The sequence below is a fragment of the Mya arenaria genome, chromosome 9 (assembly GCF_026914265.1).
Source record: "Mya arenaria isolate MELC-2E11 chromosome 9, ASM2691426v1".
NCBI lineage: Eukaryota > Metazoa > Mollusca > Bivalvia > Myida > Myidae > Mya > Mya arenaria.
The window spans coordinates 49550019-49565906 of NC_069130.1; the positions used below are offsets into that span (position 1 = coordinate 49550019).

A 15888-nucleotide genomic window follows, 5' to 3' on the forward strand; every position below is an offset into this window, starting at 1 on the left:
CTCCGGTTTCCCCCACACCACAAGACCTGGTCACCATCTCGCGTAAAATTGTGCCAACGAAAGTGATAAATATAATGTTGTAATAACTTGTTTCGCAATCGTCGTTATATAAATATGTTTAAACTAAAGTGATTGGCTGTACAATTCTAGACCTGGCACTATTTACCTTTCCATGCATACATTTTACCACAATGATTTAGTAAATTGAAGAAAAACAGCTGTTTTTGATATATTTTTTTATTACCGATATTTCTTTTCAATACATCTCAAACAAAGTGTACAGATGGCTAACATAATGGTAAATTTGAACAGCACTTGATGCTTTGAAGTTTTAACATGGAACAAATAAAAGATCTCTTTATGTTTATTATCACTTTTTCCATATGAATGGTAAATTATCTCCTGTCAACGATATGTCAAAGGTATGGTGTGATTGCAAATAACTAAAACAATAATAATCTCTATATCTTGTTGAAGGCTGCAATGTCCATACTTTGAACCTGAAATCAGAAAAAAACAAAGCTGTTATGGTATTAAGAATACATCCTACATTTACAGCCAATGCAACTGCAAATTGCAATCATAAAGTACTACGCTTAATCATTAAGAATTTCTACTTTTGCAAGTGTTTAAAGGTCTGCCAACAGCCAATCATCCGATACACAATCCCTGCATCAGATTATGCGTTGACAATGTGTCAGCCAATGAGGTTGTGTTCTGAGTCAGTTAGATGACCCGAATTAAAATCGTAATGATTAAGAATTAAAATCGTAATGATTAAGATTAAGACCATCATTCTGTCTATACTTAATCATTAAGATTTTAATTCATGTCATCTAACTATTACTTAACTTCTGGGTTCATATACTCGGTCTGTATGCCTATAGTTAATATATTTTCCATGTATAAAGAGATTATTTAAGGAGGGCAATCAGAAATGGGTATTGCTATTGTTATTTTTTGTAATTGTCCTGATTTATGCATCAACTATTGGAGTTACAGTGAAACTGGCCTAAAACTTTAAATAAACAGCAACACAAACTGTGATGCCCTCTCCCAGGCGAGTAGTGTAGCCCTCCTTATTCTTTGAAAAGTCGAGCTAAAAATTCCTTTACAGTTTCAAAGAGTATCTAAGATACACTTTCGACATTTTTCACTGTTCTGAAATTTTAGCCTGCAATCACTTATAAATCAAACATCAGCACGCACAGGACTGGGACAAAATTTCAATGACATCATTTCTTAGATTTGTCCGATTTTCATGAAAAACTAAAGTTAAAAGTCATTTAATATCCTTGTTAGGCATATTATAAAATGCAAAATTGTTAAGTGTACGAAAACAATATATTTCACCATCTGAACACAAAGTGTATATTTCACTCGAGGCTATGCCCTTGTGAAATATAGCTTGTGGTGCTCACTCAGTGAAATATATTACCATCATACACTGAAACAAATAATTAACCCCTAAACATACAAAGTCCTCAAATTCTGTGATCTTTTCTTCAAGGAGGTCTGTGCCGACTTTGTCATCTTCGATCACAGCGTTAATCTGTAGTTTCTTGATTCCATAACCAACTGGTACTAGTTTAGCTGAAAAATAATGAATGTAAGTAGTTGTGGTAAAATATGCATGAAAATTTTAAATATAAGTTAGTTAAGAGTTGTAAGTATCATAACAGTTTTCCGCCCTTTCGTAGCAGCCAAATTTGGTCCCATTCCAAAGCAATATATTCTACATTATTCTCAAAGGAAAATTTCCCAAACAAGACAAGCGGGAAATGTACATTTTGAGTGAAATTTTAGCAACGCAAACTGTAGACAGAATTTTCATTTTTCAAAAAAATACCGAAATGTTAGTGTTTTACATGGCAACTACGGTAATTTGAAATACCAAAATTAAAGCTTATCTATCCAGACGCCCTAATTTCTTGCAAAAACATTTCCTTGTGTCTTTATGACATTTACATCTTTATATAGGTCCACATTTTGAAAAGCTAATTACCAGCTCCCCAGAGAAGGCCGTCCATCTCGACAGTACGGACTAATCTCTCCAACTCCTTCATATCGGTTTCATCATCCCAGGGCTTGACGTCAATCAGCAGGCTCGACTTTGCTATCAGTGCTGGCTCTAGAATAAATGATCAACATTATCACAATTATATGATTGATCATAAATTATCAAAAATTATTTAAAAAGTCAGTGGTACTGCATTGTAAATGTTGCAGGCTTTCAAGTGAAAAATAAAAAAAAGGTAGGGATAAAAGTATGAGGATTTGAGCAAAATGTAAGGATAGTAGGGCTCTTTAGGCCTAAAATTGTTTGGTTAGGGTTACATCCTTTTCAGAAATAGGAAGGGTAGGTGGGCATTTTATTTTATTTTATTTATTTTTTAATTAGGCTTTGTATAAGAATATCATTTTCATCATTGGAGAATGGTGTTAAAGTTATCTTTGTAGAAGCATTTAAGGTTTAAACTACATATTGAAAAGCAATTAAAAAAACAACAAAAAAATATTTATTTTTTTTATATTTTTTTTTTATTTTTTCATTTTTTTTTTTCAAACTGACTATAAAAACGATAGGGTCGGCGCCTATTCCGTAGGTAGGGTCGGGTAAACCGAACCAAATGTAATTTATTTTTTAGGCCCTACTTAGCTTTTTGGATGCAAATAAATGACTACTAAACATGTTCATCAATTGTGACACACATATAGATATCTTTGCATAGAAACCAGTGTTTCAAGAGGGATTCAGCCACAGGATGAGGAGATGCGCCTGGAATTGTTGTCTCTGACTTGACAACATGGACCACGGATACTCATCATAGAACCCCTCTTGCAGCACTGGAGACCTACTTTACTGCATCAAACTAACCCTTCAAGAATACTATAAATGGCTTCTTATTAAAATCAAGATTTAGATTATTTCAATTAATGCATTTAGTTAAAACTTTTATATTATTGCTCTAACTATTTTTACAAAAAAGTAGGGATAGTAGGTCCTTTTCAAAAAAAAGTAGTAAAAAGTAGGAGCCTAACAAAAAAGTAGGGAAAAGTAGGAAAAGAAGGGCTTGCATGAAAGCCTGAATTGTTTGAAATACAGGGTAACCAAGCATATTTCATATGTGAGCTCTGAAAAAAACCCAGTTGTGTAAAACCAGTGGGCCAAGCATATATTATAATTGATAAAAGAGTTCTCAAAAAACATATTTGTGCAGAATCAGTGTATCATCACAGCCATCAAATATTCAAATATTTTCAAGGTCAGCCATGACCATCAATGTTTCAAGATCAGCCATGATCATCAATGTTTCAAGGTCAGCCATGATCTTCAATGTTTTAAGGTCAGCCATGATCATCAATGTTTCAAGGTCAGCCATGATCATCCATGCTTCATGGATCATGACCCCTTGTTGTATATTTGTAGAGGGTCACTCAGGGAAGCTTTTTATTAAGTTTAATTGAATTTGGACTGGAAGTTTTAGAGGAGATGTTTTTTTTAAAGCAAAATGGTAAATTGGCCATTTTGTTGTTGTTGTTGTTGATCAACCATGACCCCTTGTTGTATTTTTGTAGATGGTCACCCAAGGAAGCTTCCTGTAAAGTTTCATTGAATTTGGACTGGTAGTTTCAGAGATCTTTTTTAAAGCAAAACAGGAAATCGGCCAGATTGTTGTTGTTGTTGATCAATCGTGACCCCTTGTTGTATTTTTGTAGATGTTCACCCAAGAAAGCTTCCTGTTAAGTTTCATTAAATTTTGCCAGATAGTTTTAGAGGAGAAGTTTTTTAAGCAATTGTTGACGGACGGACTGACGGACAGAAGCCAGACAAAGACCGATCACAATAGCTCACCTTGAGCACTTCATGCTCTGGTGAGCTAAAAAATACACATAGTTTCATACTCTTTGCTTTCTTTGCTGCGTAGGCTGCCAGTTTCTGTTTGGTCTCCTCATCCTCTTCACTTTCACTCTGAAATTAAGCAGAAGCTTTGTCATCTTGCAGCGTTTAATAAAAAATAAAAAAAAAGAATAGAGATAATGTCAAACACTACTTGTACATGTCCCTTATCGTACATTTTCAAGTTGCAGCTTAAACTTTGTATTAGATGCACTCAAACTTTTAAATTGTTTGCTAATCTCCTTTTCTACGTGCCTGACAGCCATACAAATCAAGCCTTCCTCTTAATTTTAAAGAGATCATAACTATATTCCATGACAGAATAAGATGCATGTGACCGGCTTTGCATGAAACTACCCAGCCCTGTGAGACAAAACCCACACACACAAATCTAAACAATCTAACACCATTTATTTCTCTGTAGTTCTAGCTTCCTTAACTTTAATTTAGATATTTTTTTCTATGTTTACTACACATTAACATGTACGAAAAGGTGATTATTTATAACGTGTTTGCTTGAAGTTCTTTAGCTAATATCTCTCAATTTTGGTCTGAAACAACGACCTCGGAAAAAAATGTCAAAAGCTTGTTACTGGTTGTAAGACGCAGGCATTTTTTTACATCGAAATCTGAGGGCAAAAAGTGCACCTTATAACCAGTCATTTACAGTATGCATACTTAGGGTACAAGTATTATTTTTCATGTCTATTGTTGTGTATTATTTTCTTATTGTAATTAAGGGTGAACACAAGTATTAAGATGTAGGTAATAATGATTCAAACATATATTTGTTGGAACTACATTATTTACCTTTTCTACATTAAGTTGCATTGGTTTCAAATATGATGTTACACTCGTATCAATTCACCAATACTTACATCATCACCAAATGGGTCAAAGTCATCATCATCGTCATCATCAGCAGGTTTGGATTCAGCGGGAGTGGGTGCTGATTGTGATGAGCCACCGGCTGACTTTTCAAGGGCCACAACTCTTGCCTCTAACTTCTTAACAAGGGCAGTAATGTCTGCTGAGGCTGTAAAATTAAAATCATCACAGTAACTAAACAGGTACAATAAAATTAAGAATGTCACAGGCATGCAGTCAGCAAATTTATTTAAACAGTGAAAGAAACCATTACAGTGAACAACTGGAGATACTGATTATTATGGTACTATATGAAAGCTTTCTTTTTAACACAGGTATTATTTTATAGAGCTTTTTGACTTGCAGGTATAGGAGGTTTCTCTCATGACACATGTACCCAGTACCTGATTCGAGACCTTTTTCCATGCAGATATGAAAGCTTTCTTTTTGACAGAGGTTCTGAATCTGAGAGCTTTTTACCTTGCAGATATTGAATCTTTTCATTGACAATGGTCTGATTCTGAGAGCGTTTCACTTTGCAGATATATGAATGGTTTCTCTTTTACACAGGTACTGATTCAGAGAGATTCTCACCTAGCTGATATGGGAGGTTTCTCTTTTACACAGGTACTGATTCAGAGAGATTCTCACCTAGCTGATATGGGAGGTTTCTCTTTTACACAGGTACGGATTCAGAGAGATTCTCACCTAGCAGATATGAGAAGTTACTCTTTAACACAGGTACTGATCCAGAGAGATTTTCACCTTGCAAATATGGGGTTTCCTATTGACACGGGTATGGATTAAGGGATTTTCACCTTGCAGGTATGGAGGTTTGTCATTGACACAGGTATTGATTCAGAGATTTTCACCTTCAGGTATGGGAGGTTTGTCATTGAGACAAGTACTGGGGAACATTTCATCAAGAATCCTAAGAGTCATTAATCATCTAGGAATAAAAAATATGTTTGACAGTAGTACTGCTCTTTTTTAAATCCTTCCTAGGAATAAAATTTTTCATCAAAGATTTTTGATGAAACAGCTGCTGGCAACCCCTGGTTTCTAGTTTCAGTACCACAAAAATAAACTTAAAAGCTATAAAAACTAGAGCTTTCAACTTATGTCAAAATTAAGCATATTGTTATCAGGGCTTTTTCTATAGTACCCACGGGTCCGACTATCGGATCCATTCCCAAAGCAAAATATAAGATATTTTTCCCAATTTTCAGAAAAAAATCCCAATCAATTTTTTTTTTTTTTTAGAGTCTTTTTACATGTACTGGATCATTTTCAACATATATCAATTATGTGATGTAAAGTTTTTTTGACAATTGAACTCAGAAATCATTGATTTTCATCACATTCAGATATCTGTATAAAATATTATATGTCATGATCGATTTATTGCAATAGATATTTACACCTAAGGATTGATATTTCAGCCATTTTGGGTATTTTAAAGGGAAATAAACTAATATAAAACCATTTCCTATTCGCTGGAGACTAGACAGCTTTTTCGTTTAACTGTAAAATTTCCCAATTTCGGCATTTTCACGACGCAAAATTTCCCAAAATGTCTAGGGTCTTTTTCCCAAATTGGGCAGAAAAAGCCCTGAGTTATAAACAAAATTACCTTTCTTGAGGTTGGAGTTTTCTGTCTCAAGGGCCTTTATTCTGTTCACCATCTGGGGATCAGCTGCTCCACCTGCCTCACTGGAACCCTGCACAACACAGCAAACACATACTAACTAAATACACCAAACATGCAAGGGAACCAAATACGATGAAAATTAATTATTAAATTTAAATTTATGCCCAAGTAATGAAAAAAATGAAAATGTTTTCAGGATTTGAAATTTAAAATAAGCATGTAATGATAAATAAGTGTATGTATATGAAACAAAATACAGTCAAGTGATACACATAAAAGACACCAAAATGTTCATTAAACAAGCAAAATGGAAAAAAAAATATATAAAGAAATATATAATTTTTTATAGAACAAGTATGATTTGAGGGATGTAGAAAAAAGAACAATGATTTTGACAAAAAAATATTTTTGTTTTAGTTATATTCATGTAACAATGTTGTTTTATTTTATTATTATTTTTTTAATTACGGACAAGATAGAGTGTGCATATAATCGTCATTCAATTTAAAGGGAAAAAAAGAAGGGAAATCCCACATTAAAAGAGGAAAATTTGCAAGAAATATATGACAGCAGATAGGCAAGAAGGTAGAATGACAAATATAGAGGGAAAGTGTACATACATGTAATAATATGTGTTTAAAATGAGGCGGGACATTGAAGCATACAGGTACATGAATGAGAAACAGAACAGTTACGGTAAGCAAGATTTTAGCAAAAAGTAAGCAAACAAACAAAGAGACAACATAAAAAATAGAACACTTTGTTAGTTAATTCATTGGTGTCATCATTCTCCACAAACAACAGAATATGATAATGAAATGGTTAGTAGACCATAGTTTTTGAGCGGTTTTGCAGAAATTAGTTTTGTATGCAAATGAAGATTAGACTTTGGTATGTATAAACGGTACATGTGATCAAACCTTAGGCCATATTATTGAATTTTAATGTCTGGTGGACCCATATCATTATCGTTAATTCTTGTTTTGAAAGGGTGTCTCTTGCTGATTTCTAATAAAGTATGTGTTAAGTCAGGGCTTTTTCTATAGTACTCACGGGTCCGACTATCGGACCCATTCCCAAAGCAAAATATAAGATATTTTTCCCAATCTTCAGAAAAAAAAACCAATATAAAAAAATTGTTACACCCCAAAGATAGATATTTTTGTGCCTTTTATATGGAAAATAAACTAATATTAAATCATTTCCTAATTCGCAGGAGACTAGACAGCTTTTTCTTTTAACTGTAAAATTTCCCAATTTCGACATTTTTACGACGCAAAATTTCCCAAAATGTCTAGGGTCTTTTTCCCAAAATGGACAGAAAAAGCCCTGTAAGTAACCAGGGCTCGAATTTAGCACTTGCACACTCGCAAAATGCAAGCCAAAATTGGAAAATGCGAGTTGAATTTAAAGACAATTGCAAAAAATTTGTGAGTTCAAAATTTGCAGAAAATATGCAACCCATGAAATAGATATATCAACATAATCGGTGATCAATTCCTGCACAATAGATATAAAAATATTTTTAGAAATTTATGCCTACAGTAAATTGATGACGTAGATTAACATTATGCGCACAGGCAGGTACTTGTAACTATGTGGCAGGTACTCGTTACTATGTATTTTTGTAGACTGGTCTTTCGTTTCCATTTTTGGCGGCGGTATTTAGCGTGATCGTATCTAGACACCGTCTGTATAATGATGACAAGTTATAAGATATGGGGGGTTTTTACGCGTGTTGATTTAAAATAGCTGATGGCTGATGGCGATGATCAATCAGTTCCCAAACAGAAGACAAAATGAAATAATCTGTCCGTTAAAACTGTTTCGAAATGGAACATTAAATTGATCATCAAAACAGATGACAAAAGGAACATTTTCAAAATATTTTGCACAGACCAATACTGGCTTGATCAGACTTCCTCAGTACGTACGGTCAGTGTTACATATATGATGATATCGTTTAATGTACAATTACATGATAATTCATTAAAACATCTAAACTATACCTAAAACCATTGTTTTCCAAGCAATAAATATTTTTTTCTAACAAACACAAAGATTTGCCTTGAAAAATGCGAGTAAGTGTGTGGTTTTGCTAGCTGAAAATTTGCAAAAATTTGTGAGCATCAAAAAAAGTTAAAATAAATGTAAGCCCTGGTATACTTCCCAAATACATTATAAACAAACTTAATGCAGTGTTTATCTAAATATCAAATGAGATCGGACATAAAATCTCCAATATATTTCCCTATTTTGCAGTTTTTAAATCCAAAAAATTCTCAATTGTCGCATCATTTTAGCTGAATCATTCATATTTTTCTTTCAAATGATATCGAAACTCAAACCAGAATTGATTTGAATTGATTAGAGAAGCATATACATTCAATGCAGTTGTAATATGGGATCACCAGGCATAAGAAATTCACCTAATGAAGTATCAGATTTCTTAATATCTCCATTATGGTAACAGATAATTAATTCTTGAAGAAGCAGATATAACCTACATGTATACAGAAGCAGATATAACCAATACACAATGATTTACAGTTAATATAAAATACATCAAGTCCTTGGTCAAGATCTATTGATATGTATTGACTATTCATGCAGCTAAATGTTATCTTAATAATATCTTTAAACCTACTTCTCTAAGCTACTAATAGCAACTATACTTTATAGTATTTGCGCTCAATATTCGAATGGAACACCAAACTAAGCCTGCGAAGGGAACTCATTGATAGTTTTCAATCGTAGTTATTTTTTCCTGATATATTTTTTTATTATACAGTATTACATTTATACTTCTTATATACTCTTAAAGTAACTTTAAGTGGATACAAAACAGTCCATTAATGATTTTTAATAGGAAAATTTAGAAGTTTATGCAATAGCAAATGCTAGTATAGAGCTATTTAGGCCCACACTGAATATTAGTATTTATTTTTGCTCCTCTAACCTAGCATGTTGTAAGTCAGGCTGCACCAAGGAAATACAATTTTCACTGTATAGATATAAGCAAAAATAAACACCATGATTACGCTAACTACATTATATAATATTTTCAAGACAGCAGGAATAACAATCAATAAAATATATAGGTAGTAGTCATCAAGACAGAATACTCTGGTCACTACATGTACACGTACATTCTATTTAATCAGCTTGACTATTTCACAACCATGGATATAAACTGCTTTTTCTAAATAATGTATTTGGTAAGCAAATTATTCCATGAGTTAGATAATATTTGAGTCTAGTCTTTTGTTAAATTCAACAATTTTCTTGCAGTAATTCGATCAAGTTCGACAATCAGGGATCGCAATCTTCTTAAAATACCAGATAATACATGACATCTGTTATCAGTCAAAATAGAAAAAGAATAATAAATGATAAATCTGTATTTTTCAGAACCTTTAAACTGCATGTACAATAGCAGGTATGTTAAGCACTCGCTAATAAGCTTTAAGTCTGTTATATTTCAAAGAATTCAGGCATAATGGATGATCATACTGACAACAATTTACAACAGTCAAGACTGCGTGAGTGTACTCACTTCATTCAAAGCTTTTTGGATGTTTTGACGAGCCTGTGCTATTTCTGTTTTTAACGTGCTGCCTTGAGTTTGATTATTTGAGGCCCCCGTCTACAAAATATATCATTGATTGGCATTAATTATTATGAAGCATTAACATGTACATAAAATATTGTATTGATGAAAAACTGCGCATTTAAAATCTTTAAATACTAGTAAGCCTTCTAATCATATAAATTTCTCTCTCTATATATAAATGTAATAAAAGCGACTCAGAGCAAAAGCCAATGCTTATCTTGGTTTTTCATCTCAGTCAATCAAGGGGCATAACTCTACAATTAATAAAGCCAGAGTTATTGGGCTGGCTTTACAAGCACAACTTGTCTCCGGCAACATGTGTACAAAGTTTCATTAGAATATCTTGAACAGTAAATAATTATGGCCAAGGTTCAAGTTTTTACACAAAAGTGACATTTACGACAATGACACCGTGGCTGACAACACTGACACCATTAAGGCAATGACAACAATACAACAAAAAATAGAGGAGCTATTAGCTGAAACCTAGACTAGCTACATTTGTACATGTTCCTAAAGTTTGTGCATAGACTATTGACCTGGATTATGCATAGTTGAAAATTGTATTTTTCTATATGCTGAGCATGTGCATAACTTTGATTAAAAGCAATGTGTACTATTTCCGGTTACAAATATACATTTTTATATCAAATAAGAGCTAAACACTGAACAGTAAAACTGTTCTTACTAGATATAAAAAGGTGGCACATTGGTAGATCACCCACCAAAACTTTGTAAATGTTAGTAATTAGAAAAAAAAATGAATACAAATTGGTATGCGCTTGCAGCAGCCTTATGCAATTAAACACTCTTTGAAATAAGCCTACAATAATTTGCTAAAAGTTTGCAAAGTAATAAGAACTTTAATTTATTTATCATCGAGGCAAAAATTGAGCTCTTACTAGAACCATTACAATAAAGTAAAAATAACCTCAGTTTTAAAAATAATCATTATCAATCTCATAATTGCCCAATAGAAGTCCAAATAACTTAACAGTGCTTTTTGCAACCTTTTAGTAAATGGGACCAGGGACGTTGAAAACAGTGACCAATTGTCTAAAATTGTGAAAATTACCAGGACCAATTGACAGGGGTCACAGGGGGAAAGCACATTTATGCTCTTGTGTTTGAAGGTTTTTAATAGCCTTAAATTGTATATTTAACATGTCTGTACTTAAATTATAGAGATAAAACATTATAAAAAACTTCCCTAATTTTGAGGACATTTTTCTGTGTTAAAGTATACTTTTTGAAAATTAAGGCCCCATTTCAATAAAAAAAACACTGCTTGAGCAAACCTTAATAATAAATTGCATCATTAACCATAATGGAGTGGTTGGGGACTATATTCAATACCCATATTAGTCTAGACACAGAGTAAAAGCTTACAAACCAAATCAAACAACTCATACCTTTCCTGCAGGTGATCCGGATGCGCCGGACAGTACCTGCTGGTAATAGGCCTCAGCAGATTCATATTTCCACTGCTGGGTCCATGTGGAATCGAACAGAAGTGGATGAGCCATCTGTAGAATAAACAATGATGCATGGCTTCTTGAAATTTTGGAAAGATGACCTATACTTTACCCACCAGAGATTTCATGGGTGCGAATGTATGTAATTGGGAACAAGATTTGCTCATTACAATAGATTTGTACCATATGTCCAATCCATGAGTGAGTAAAGTCACTCAATTTCTCAATTTTAGACTAAATTTTCTCAATGATTCATTGGATATGATTAAATGGCCAACCCATCACCAGGAAAATGTAGCATTAACATACTAATAGAATAACAAAAGTTACAATGAACTGATCTTTCTTCCAAATGATAACAGACAAAAGTGCCGCGGAACCTGAACTCCAATGCTTGGCTGTATTTTCTGGCCAAACAAGGGGGATTATTCAATAATGATTTAATCCAGAGTTATGGGTCTTGTTATATGTCAGTGACAACATTTTTACCAGTTCCATTTCAATGTAAAGACTATTTTTTTAGTTATGGCCAAGTCTAGGTAATTGCATAACTGCAGACGTTGACAACGGTCAAGATGGTATTTCAAGCTCCTTTTTGTAATGTATGTGCAAAGGTTGCATGTCAGTCAGTTTTTAATAGGGATGCAAACGAATATTCGAATATTCAAATATTCGATCAAACGTTTGGTATTCGAATGTCAAAATCGGTATTCGAATATTTGATGCATCGTTGTCGAATAAATATAATAATAAACCTTTTGCTACAACTCTGTTGTTGTGTTTAAAGTTTGTTTGTCTTGTTTTTACAACAGTTGGCCAACACTGCCAGAGGTGTAAATGTTATACAGTAAACACGCGCCATATGTCATTTATGGACATATGGTCGGATACCATAAAAAGACCCCGTAATTTTACAATAACTGGCTTAATAAAACAAGTGACATACAAAATTCCACCTTTTCTGGTAAATTTGAATGCCTTTGCCGATTAAGGAATAAACTAGTTCCCGAGTTGGTTTGGGTTTCCATAGTTTTATTTAGTAGGTATCAATCCCAGAACGAGGCTGCTCGTACTAAAGACCTACCATTGGCACAAAAGCAGGGTTTCCGCCAGGAATTTCATAAGGCATGTCGGAAGGGGAGGGTTTGGGAGGGGTGTCCCCTCCTGACGTCAATTTTTTTTATATTTTCGTATCCAAAATTGTGCAATTTCCTGCATTTTAAACAAGTTTACAGTTATGTTCCCATGACTTAGAATTACCAACTAAAGTCCGATTAACATTAAAATTATTTGTGAAAAGGTTTAATGGTTTCTCTTCCTCGATTATTGGTATTTCTCAAGTTTTCCGACAATAAAATATCGACGATATTGATCGACTCATGTTTCGTTTAGTGCGGGTATTATTTATATTGACACCGTTGACGTCACAGCAAAACGTGTAAAGCACGCTGCATGCTGGAACACAAAAGAGTCCGGAGCAAAGCGACTGCTCGTGTATTCGTATTTAAAGCTGCAACAGCTAATATTTTTAAAGCCGGGTTGGCTAATTAATAACTTAAAGGGAATGTAATGTGTATTTTCAGATTTATTTATCTTTTTTCTAAATAAATTAAAAGAACAATAAAATAATCAAAGGTTAATAATAAGCAACACAAAATATAACTTAACACTTTTAAGGCGGGAACGCGACTCAATTAATTACGACGACATAGCATAACCCTTGTTAATAACACAGATATCTTAACACGGTTCTCAATTATAATTTAATAATTGGTTATCAAACGGACTCTGGATTAAGAAACAAAATAAAACGACACATGATTTATGTTACCGAAATCAATTAACACTTATTGTTAACTTTGCGTTCATAGATGATTATAGGGATGAAGGTCGCAATTACGACAGTGGTGTTTTTCACACATTCCCATTCTGATAAAGAATAGGAGGAGTTTGGTTAATTGGCACTGTTGAACCTCACCGACACGCCTTCATGCTGTCGTCGATCCTGAATGGCTGATACAAATGTCGTAATAGTCCCGACACGCCTTCTGGCTGTCAGTCAACCGTTGCAACCGTTGCAATCGCAACAAAATCGTGTATTGTCAAAACTGATGATTGTTTTGATAAGGATTGTGGCTACGCGGATTAAAGCATGTCGGCATAATTAACGCGTGTCGGTAATTGGCCTTGCCAGCGGAAGGCACGTCAGGCCCGACAAGCCATCAAGGGCTGGCGGAAACCCTGCATAACCCTATTTGATCAGAATCCATCTAAGTTTACGTTGCTTACAAATATGAAGGCAGAGGAATATAAATTAAAATATTATGCTTTTTCTTTGTTTATGATGTAGTACTTTTTGTCTTTCTAAAAAGAGGAATTTAAGAGGCTCATTTTGTGAGATTCAGGGTCCGCCACGCGTAGTGGTTACGACATAGAAGGGCTAAAATGCCACGCTATTACTTTAGCGATATTATAATTGTTTACTACAACTTTTAAAAGATGTTTTTTGTTTATCGAATATTCGTTCGAAAGAATTACCGAATATCAATTTTGCCATTCGTTTGCATCCTTAGTTTTTAACATGTTTTAGAGAGGAATTTTTCAGAGTTCTCGAAACTCTTCCTTGTTTCATTATTTGCATTTTCAATGTTTAACCTGCTCATTTTGTCTGATTGTTAGAATTGTAGCAGGAACTATGATAAAAGTTGTTTATCTTGTAGCTTTCACCTCTCTGACAGTGTAAAATGTACCACTGGTACATGATTTTGCCACTTATTTTAGGGAATATTTGACGTTATCAAAGGCAATATAGTTGGGGGATTTTTGGACATGTTTACCTTAATATGTATTATATATATAAATATAAAATATTTTTTCAGGTTAAATTCTAAGAACTTTTTAACCAATATCAAACGACTAAAGGGTAATATTTTAGCGTCCAAGCTATGTGATGAAGACCAGTGAGTCAAGCTATTCCAGTTGAGTAATCAGGTCCCAAGTCATTGACCGTGATAGTTTAAAAACTAACGGTCTCAGTCCAAGAAATCAACTGGGGTACTCGTTAACTACACTGAGAAAGTTTGAATGGATGGAAACAATCAAATGTGCATGTCACCTTATCGAAAGAATCAAAGATAATAATATGCTACTATTCATAAAATATCGACATAGCATTAGAAAATATAATTACAAAATATTATAATTTGTGAAAGGTTTTAGAAAAATGACGAAACTTAAATGAAATATCAATTTGTCCGAAAGGTGACAAATTCTGTCCGAAATTAAGACAATTAAAATATCAAATTTTCGGCAACAAATAATCTGTAAGTTGATGCAACAGCGATGTAAAAACAAATATGAACATTTTGTGTTAACTGTTTCGTAAAAGATGATGGCAACAGATAGGCATTACCTTTGAAAACTAAGTTTATCTTTGACAAAACTGCCGGCAAGTGACACGAGCAACGTCGACCCACGAGCAAGCCTGGGGAGAAAAAGAAAGTTGATTTCACTCCCCTTGTTTAGGGCTACACACAACTCCAAATTTTGGGATTTAATTAAAACGGCACACTCCTCACCAGTATGGCACTCGAATTATTTATCGAATTATTTTGAAACGCTCTAGATACGGTTCTGAACATTTATTATTTTCAATTTAGGTGAGGATAATAGTGATTTTTCCGGTACCTTACATGTTCTAAGTTAATCCAAATCCTATTTTGAGTTTCAAATCATCGGCAAACAGACGGTGCTAAAAAGTGAGGTCTTCTCATTTTTTTTTTCAAGGACAGCACAATTATCTCTCTAATACATCAACAAATTTTGCCACACACAACCTTTTTGTCGTCTGGTTCGATCCCCAAATAACTCTTTACTTCAATAGATTTCATAAATTTGTTGAAGAGCTCGTGCAAGGTTTTTTCTGCCAGACGTCGTTTGCACCTGGGTTTAGGTTGTACGTATATAGTCACCTCCGCATTAGCTGTCTGGCAACGCCTCCGCAATGTTCAATTGAAAAATTTTAAGATGTCCGTGTCGAAACGTTTTTACTTATTATTGATGTAAAATACGCTATTTTTGCATTTTGTAAATTTCGTTTGCTACTGTAACTTTATTAAAAGTCTGTGCTTCAAATAACTTAATTGCGCAAGCTCTATTGTATACAGGTCAGCGACCAGGAATGTCAGCTGGTCTATCATCTAGCTATGACGTCGGTCTCGTGGGATGGTGGTGAAAAGCTCGGTATAAACATAATTACGTCCTTTTCTCTTTCTAAAGTTACCTTGTTGACCGCCACCTGGAATTAGCCTTTATGTGAGTTTTATTCATATTGTTATCACCAAACCAACTGTCCTTGGGTGGGAGGAAAATAGTGATAGAT

At 33.9% G+C, this 15888-nt stretch overlaps 1 protein-coding gene across 2 annotated transcripts; it reads right to left on the reverse strand.

Annotated features, from left to right (window-relative positions):
• Positions 1-221: 221 nt before the first annotated feature.
• On the reverse strand, positions 222-15052 carry LOC128203233 (elongation factor 1-delta-like). Of its 2 annotated transcripts, XM_052904540.1 has the most exons (9): positions 14920-15052; positions 11445-11558; positions 9976-10065; positions 6402-6489; positions 4780-4937; positions 3907-3973; positions 2006-2131; positions 1478-1593; positions 222-500 (listed from the first exon to the last, which is right to left on the reverse strand). In XM_052904540.1, exons 2-9 carry the CDS (start codon positions 11556-11558, stop codon positions 462-464), a joined length of 798 nt encoding a protein of 265 aa, XP_052760500.1. In that variant the 5' UTR covers positions 14920-15052; the 3' UTR covers positions 222-461. The 2 variants fall into 2 exon arrangements, with proteins under 2 accessions (XP_052760500.1, XP_052760501.1); XM_052904541.1 differs by lacking the exon at positions 9976-10065 and having other exon boundaries at positions 14920-14964.
• Positions 15053-15888: the final 836 nt, after the last annotated feature.